The sequence below is a fragment of the Schistocerca gregaria genome, chromosome X, assembly GCF_023897955.1.
Source record: "Schistocerca gregaria isolate iqSchGreg1 chromosome X, iqSchGreg1.2, whole genome shotgun sequence".
Classification (NCBI taxonomy): domain Eukaryota; kingdom Metazoa; phylum Arthropoda; class Insecta; order Orthoptera; family Acrididae; genus Schistocerca; species Schistocerca gregaria.
This window is the reverse complement of record NC_064931.1, coordinates 803,635,843-803,644,016: the sequence shown is the minus strand read 5'-3', so window position 1 is coordinate 803,644,016 and position 8,174 is coordinate 803,635,843. Positions and strand designations below refer to the sequence as shown.

General features: G+C 37.8%; 1 protein-coding gene across 2 annotated transcripts in view; it reads left to right on the top strand.

Moving 5' to 3' along the window:
* Positions 1 to 898: 898 nt before the first annotated feature.
* Positions 899 to 8,174, top strand: part of LOC126297438 (SRSF protein kinase 3-like) — a 367,448-nt gene continuing 360,172 nt past the window's right edge. The window contains exons 1-2 of one of the 2 annotated variants that reach the window (XM_049988286.1): positions 899 to 1,134; positions 1,217 to 1,310. In XM_049988286.1, coding sequence (XP_049844243.1) covers positions 1,104 to 1,134; positions 1,217 to 1,310 — 125 coding nt within the window. In that variant the 5' untranslated portion in view covers positions 899 to 1,103. Of the gene's footprint in view, positions 1,135 to 1,216; positions 1,311 to 8,174 lie in introns of those variants that run through there. The other variant, XM_049988284.1, reaches the window with a different exon arrangement.

Below are 8,174 nucleotides of genomic sequence, written 5' to 3'. Positions count from 1 at the left end.
CCCCAGAACATATGGGCATGAATATTTACAACATTCTAAAAATGAAACAAATGCACAGTATGGAGGTAGGACAACTGAAACAGAAGGTACGAAAGTTGTTAGTACAGAAATTCTATTATTCCTTAAAAGAGTTTCTGAATGATAATGTGAAGATCTGGGTATGAAAGCAATTGGTTGGCAGGTTCTGTTAATTGAGCTTAGAACTTTTATGTCAAATAAATGAATGTAATAATTATTTTTATATTAATGCTATTGTTATTTATTGTTTCTGTTGTACATATTAATTGTAATTGCAGAGTTGATGAATGCCCTGTACATTAAATCTTTCATTTAACTATGTATGTTATGGGACAGCAAAAATTCTGATTCTGATAGGAAAGTTGTGCATTTTCTCCTTCATTTCCTAATGATTGAGATTTCCGTTTCACAATAGTTTGTAGATATACAGACGCTAGGACTGAGTGTATCAAAATAGGTTAGAGACTATCGTTTATCAAACCATACACTTCATTTTGTCTCAACTGCGTACAATGAGGAAACGGATAATGAAATTCCTTTAAACTTACTGTATAATAACATCATAAACTACTTGGTGCTTTCTACGTTAAATGCACGATAGCAAGTTGACAGTAGAAAAATTGTATTTTGCTGTGCTACATTTGAGCACAACGTAAACGCACAATTACGCGTATTAGAGAGTAAAACCGCCTTGTTTTTAACGTGAAGCGAGAGGTCCATTCTGGAAGTCCGATCGGCTATTTGACAGTTACGCAATGTTGTCATTTTGAAGGCTCTATCAATTGAAGTAGGCTGCAGTTATAACGTTATATCAAGTTCGTACACCCGAACCACCATCGCGAATACCCTTCCAGCGTCAGAGAAGAACCCTTTGGCAGTTGTCGATTGTCGATCTCTGTCTCACCTATCACTACTCGACTGGGGATTGTATTCGTTGTTGGACTGTGGTGATGTGGGTTCGTGTTAGTGATTGTTGTTTGTGTTATAGTCTAGGTTAGGAGCGAGCAGAGGTATTTAATCGTGTTTTCTAATGTTACCGAAATTTCGATGAGTTCGTTCGTATTTTAACAAGAGTAAACAAAAACATGAACTGTAAACAAGACTTTAGTCGCCGAGGTGAGGCCTCTCGTAAAATACAGTGTTTTGTAAGAAGTATTAGAAATTTCTTAGCTTTGAATCCGTATGATTTTGGTTTCAGTTCTGTCCATTCAAGCGAAGAAAAAAAGACAGAGGAATGGGAAAGCAAAGCTGAAAGCCAAAGAAGGACAGAATGCTCTGAGACCTGATATGAGGTTTGTTCGAAATTTTCGCGGTAATATTAATACTGGAGCGGAAATGATATTAAAATGTGCTTTCACCGTTATGTGTGTTCGTAAATGATTTATTACTGCTGAGAGATTGAAGAGTATTTAGGTTGGAAGACCGTTTTGAAACCCCCTATTTCCATACCATTTTTGTATCAGCTGAAAATTTAATAAATCCATTCATTGGTTTCGGCATACAAATTTATGCATAATATGTGTGGCCATATATCAGTGCAACTGGCAGAATATTATACGGAATGTTTGGAAACTGACAAGATAGCTGTATGCAAGCTCAGGGTTCAGTACATTTATTGAGAGGTACTTTGGTGTGCAGTGGGCTAGTGTAGCTGCTGGTTGATTGAATAATGGAAAACATGAAAGCTTGTTGATGATTCAATAATATGTTTTGATGTGTATTGACGCTAGCTTAGAGAGTTGAGGCATCATTGTGTTCGTCCATTAATTGTCCATTTCTCTTGTCTTATTGTGCCGTGCGTCAATAATAACATGGTGGCAAATAATGTTGTCAAAAATAGTTTTGTGGGCCGTTTACAAATCAGTGAGAATAGTAAAACCTATCATATTTAATCCCCATTTATGTGAATTTGGTTTGAAACATGACACGGTCTTCCTGTTTGTTTCTCTTTTGCAGTTGGACAGTATTATTAATGCACATTTAGTAGGAAATTGTTGATATGCTGTTTTGACAAGAGTTCTTGTGATCAGTTGTAGCAATATATTCAGCTGTTGAAGTCATGGCATAATCATGTTTGAAATAGCATCTTTTCTTTCTTAATTCTCATATGATTTGATATTAGTCTGGGACCAAGTGTTCACTAGAACAAATAACTTCATTCAGTTACCTACATGCAGTTATCTGCAGGCAGGTCATTTTACCATAAACAGTTTGAAACTTACTTTATGCAGTCGTTTATTTGCCATCTTGGTCTAGATTCAGAGCATAAGCATGTACAAAAGATTAGAGATGAGTATAATTATACAATGGCTTATTATGCTGAAACTGAAGCAGATGTAAGTACTCATATCACTGAAATGGAATAGAAAAGTTGATATTCAAATCTGAACAAATCATGATTGCTGTCAAAATCATTTATTCTTTTAGCTCCAGAATACTGCATGCAGTGTCCTGTAAGAAAGATGTGTAAACAAAGATGTTTGTTGCTTGACTGTGTAACTGTTTGAAAGATTGCTGTAATTCCTTCCAAAAACTAGTTTCAAATAGATATTAAGGAATGTTTAAGATGAGAGTGCAGTGGTTGTTGAGCTATATAATGTGCTTATACAGTGATCAGTTTTCGTAAGCCCTTTGTAGTTTGCTGTATTTGCTTAGTTTGCTGTAAATGGCAAATTATAAATTAGGTATTGGTTTATAAATGGCCCTGGCTGAACTGTCGTGATGTTTTGATGGTTTTTTTATGCATGTAGTTTGGTATACTTTCGTTTTGTTGCTGGTGAAAACATTAACATTGTCTTTATAGGTCATACAAGTAATGCATGCCTGTAGATCATTGTGCTTAATACATTTGAAGATTAACGCAATGTACTTTTATTTTGTAACCAAACAACATGTTTTGTGTCTGTGTGGCATTCCTTTTGAGCTCATCTTAGATCTCAATTTTATAGCTGCAGATTCTACCGAGAATATCTGTTCTAGATGTAATGCAAAAAGCACTCTATGGAGTTGCTAGTCAGTAAATCATTTTAATTTGTATAATCTTGTACAAATATGGTAGGATTTCTGGTGAAGACACCATTCTTTCTGCAGCAACACTTCACTGTGTGCCGTATGATGTCTAAATTTCGAGTAACACTGTGGTGTATTGAAAAGAATTAAGTTTGTAAGACCAATTACAGGATTCTTGTACAGACATTTGTCCGTTTCTGTCCCAAGTTTCATTACAGTTTGTAAAATAATGTCACACTTATTTATCCCTTTAGCTTTTATAACAGCTGTGATCATATTTGCATGGTGTAGAAATAATCATGTCTTCCAGACATCAGATAGGATGCTGACTAATTTCACTAATAATTGGCAAACTTGGTGCTTCTCACATGGTAACTGCATTGTGAGCTCCTTTGTTAAAAATAAGGCATTTTGTTGTATTTAAACTAAATTATGAATTATTATTGAGAATCAGATAAATTTCCAGAGGGGACTGATGACCTCAGATGTTAAGTCCCACAGTGCTTAGAGCCATTGAAATTTCGAGATGGGACATCTTTCTTAAGCGTGTTAATCTCTTGAAACTATTAACTTTCAATCCCAATTTTGTGGGTGCTCTGGCAGGTGCATCTGTAGAGTTAACCTGATGGTTTGATCCAGCTAATGTACTGGGTTAATGTTTTTAGCCCCCTGAAATCTTGATTGTGGTACAGGGTGATTGGGAGTTTGGTTGAGCTGGCAAAACTGGTGAATGAATGTGAGCAGTCTTCGGTGAGTGTGTTAATGGATTGTTAGAGAGCATTGTGATTGATTCAGTCATTTGTAATTCTGATAAAATAGTCATTTATAATTTTGGCATGAAGCTTTCATATCCAACATTTGTCCACATTTAATTTAATTAGCTTCATAAATATTTAAAAAGAATGGTAAATTCAGATACACTGCATTATATAATAGGCAAACCTGAGGCGAATATTGTAGTGCATATTATGCACAGAAAATGAAAAGGGGTCAGCTATGTAACTCTGTGCTGAGCCCTCTTTGAGGGACAGGTTTTGTTTCAGGAATGTGTTTCAACCCATGGTTATGCCCTGTTATACTGTGAATGGCTGAGTGCTGTGACTTTCCATGATCGTGATTTACTAATTTATCTGAAGTTGGTTGGTCAGTTGTTCTTACATTATACACTCATAGCAGATTATTACCAGGCACAGTTACTTTGTATTGTTGTAGCTCACTACCTATGCAGAAGTTTTAGGTTGTAAATTCTGTGAGGTGTGGCTCTGTTCGTAGCACTAGTCTCTGACAAAGCCAGCCAATATTTTCTTCTATAAACGTGTTTTCCCCACAGAATGGAGAGACTTTGGGTAAACTATTGTGAACCAAATAGCTGCGAAGGTAGCAGCTCACAAACTTATCTGCAGACATTTCTTGACCAATGACAGTTGGTGGACTTTCTGCTTTCATGCTCCATAATATGTTGCTTCCGTTGATAATTTCTTTGTAGTAGGATGTTACTATGTTCACTGCTGAAGGTGCAAGTGATGTGGTTGTGTATGTCATTCAAAATGCGGTGTTCTGGACTCCATATAGATATTTTACGTTAATTTGTAGTGAAGGTATAGACCCCTTTGGTCATCAAGATTTAAGTTTCAGCAATTCCTCTACATTGCTTACGGTGAATGGTGTGATTCCTTTGAAAGCAACAGCTGATCTCCTTCACAATATGAACCTTAGCTCCTTAAGTAACGACCTGGTCATTGTAAGGACATTAAGTCCTAATTTCGCTTCCCTTCAGTTTGCAGTGTTGTGCCTTTTCAAATTTCTCCAGTCTTCTGCGTGTGTTGTCCAAATATAAAATCTTAGAAAATATTAGTTTTGGTAATTGTTTGCATATACTTAGTTGCACTTTGGTGTTTAGATGGTGTTCCTTCAATTTTCCTGTATATTTCCACTTCAAACTTGCTACCCAAAATACTGCTTACAATAAAGTGGAGGTGTCATATGGTTGTTAAGTGACATAAAAAGGACCGAGATATGGTAAGGCAACCCATGAACTTTAATTGTTCTTCAGACCACTTAGCTACATTGTTCAATGTTATGGTAGTATTCGGGTGAAGACTCCAGTTGGGTAAAGCAAGTAGTATGGACAAGGAAGAGAGAAGTCAAAGGAAGAATCAGTGAAAGAAGGTGGCAGAGGAAGCATCCCTTCTTGCAGCACCATGTTGCACACAGACGGAAGGAGGGGAGGGGGCAGCATAGAATACAGGGAAAGGGAGATTACCATTTTACCACTGTATGCTATTTAACCACATGAAACATGATACCAACCAATGGTGTTGCAGTAGTGGTAACACCAGTACCTGTCAGATCATCAGAGTTAAGTGCTGTTGGGATTGGCCAGCACTTTAATGGGTCACCAACTAGGTCTTCATAGCACTGTTGGCAGTCCTCGTGAGACCAATTGAGGAGCTACTTGACTAAGTAGTAGTGGCTCTGGTCATGAAAACTGCCCAGGAGAGCGGTGTGCTGACCATATGCCCTTCCCTATCCACATCCAGTGATGCCAAAAGACTGAAGATGACGTGGTGGTCGATCCGTACTGTTGAGCCTTACAGTACCTATTCAGACAGAGAGAACTTCGTACCACCTGTGCTGGCATCGTGGTATTGTGCTAGTGGTGCTGTGTACAGTAAATTGGACATTGAGTAGGAAGACAAATGTAACCAACTACAGGTGCGAGACAGGCTAGCTCTGAAGTGTTGTTACCTTTTTCTCAGTTTTTCTCAGATCTCAAAGTGCAGCATTTCATCCTCATTTTTCCTGATTGGTGTATCACATTAGACCTGCATTTTTAATGTTCTTGTTAATGACAGTTATCATATTAATCTGCAACTGTCTGACGAAAGGTTTAATTTTTGTAAACCACCTTTCTCGTCATGTTATCAAGTAATATGGTGTGTTCATCCAGCTATTCATTGGTTTTTAGGAAATACGTCATTCTCCACAAATGGTATGAATGTGGTCAGTGTCATACTACCAACTCATCTCAACAGTATCATGTTGCTGCAGTGGTCTTCTGGGCAGAGACTGGTTTGACACTGCTCTCAGTGGTATTCTATTCTGTGCAAGCTTCTTCATCTTTTGGGTAACTACTGCAACCTACATCCTTCTGAATCTGCTTAGTGGATTCGCCTCTTGGTTTCCCTCTACAATTTTTACCCCCCATGCTTCTCTCCAGTACTAAATAGGTAATCCCTTGATGCCTCAGAATGTGTGCTACCAACTGATCCCTTCTTCTAGTCAAGTTGACCCACAAATTCCTCCTCTCTCCAGTTCTGTTCACTACCTCCTCGTTGGTTATTTGGTCAACCCCTCTAATCTTTAGCATTCTTCTGTAACACCACATTTCAAATGCTTCTATTCTCTTCTTGTGAAACTGTTTATTATCCTCCATGTTTTACTTCCATACATGGCTACACTCCAGACAAATACTTCAGAAAAGACTTCCTGACACTTAAATCTATACTCGATGTTAACTGCTTTCTCTTCTTCAGAAATGCTTCCCCTGTTATAGCCAGTCTACATTTTATATCCTCTCTACTTTGACCATCATCAGTTATTTTGCTCCCAAAATATCAAAACTCAACTACTACTTTAAGTGTGTCATTTCATATTCCAATTCCCTTAGCATCATCTGATTTAACTTGACTACATTCCATTATCCTTGTTTTGCTTTTGTTAATGTTCATCTTATATCCCCCTTTCAAGGCGCTATGCATTTCATTCAACTGCTCTTAAAGTCCTTTGCTGTCCCTGACAGAATTACAATGTCATCACCAAACCTCAAAGTTTTTACTTCTTCTCCGTGAATTTTAATACCTACTCCAAATTTTTCTTTTGTTTCCTTTACTGCTTGCTCAATATACAGATTGAATAACATCGGGGAGAGGCTACAACCCTGTCTCACTCCCTTCCCAACCACTGCTTCCCTTTCATGCCCCTCCACTCTTATAATTTCCATCTGGTTTCTGTACAAATTGTAAATAGCCTTACGCTCCCTGTATTTTACCCCTGCCACCTTTAGAATTTGAAAGAGAGTACTCCAGGCAACATTGGCAAAAGCTTTCTGTAAGTCTACAAATGCTAGGAACTTAGGTTTGCCTTTCCTTAATCTGTCTCCTAAGATAAGTCGTAGGATCAGTATTGCATCATGTGTTCCTACATTCTTGTGTTAGTATTTTGGAGCCGTGACTTATTAAACTGATAGTTCTGTAATTTTCACACTTGCAACACCTGCTTTCTTTGGGATTGGAATTATTATATTCTTCTTAAAGTCAGAGGGTATTTCTTGTTTCATACATCTTGGTCACCAGATGGTAGAGCTTAGTCATGGCTGGCTCTCTCAAAGTTGTCAGTGGTTCTAATGGAATGTTATCTACTCCCAGCGCATTGTTTCGACTTAGGTCTTTCAGTGCTCTGTCAAATTCTTCACGCAGTATCATATCTCCCCATTTCATCTTCGTTGTCCTCTTCCATTGCCATGATATTGTCCTCCAGTGCATTGGCCTTGTATAGACCCTCTATATACTCCTGCCACCTTTCTGTTTTCCCTTCTTTTCTTAGAGCTGGTTTGATATTCATACAGATGGATCTCTTTTTGCCAAAGGTCTCTTTAATTTTCTTGTGGGCAGTATCTATCTTACCTCTATTGATATATGCCTCTGGATCCTTAAATTTGTCCTCTAGCCATCCCTGCTTAGCCGTTTTGCAGTTTCTGTCGATCTCATTTTTGAGACATTTGTATTCCTTTTCGCCTGCTTCAGTTACTGCATTTTTATATTTTCTCCTTTGATCAGTTAAATTTAATATATCTTCTGTCACCCAAGGATTTCTACTAGACCTTGTCTTTTTACCTACTTCATCCTCTACTGCCTTCACTATTTCATTTCTCGAAGCTACCCATTCTGCTTCTGCTGTATTTCTTTCTCCTGTTCTTGTCAATCGTTCCCTAATGCTCTCTCTGAAACCCTCTACAACCTCTGTTATTTCAGTTCATCCAGGCTCCATCTCCTTAAATTCCTACCTTTTTGCAGTTTCTTCAATTTTAATCTACAGTTCATAACCAATAAAATGTGGTCAGAGCCCACATCTGCCCCTGGGAGTGT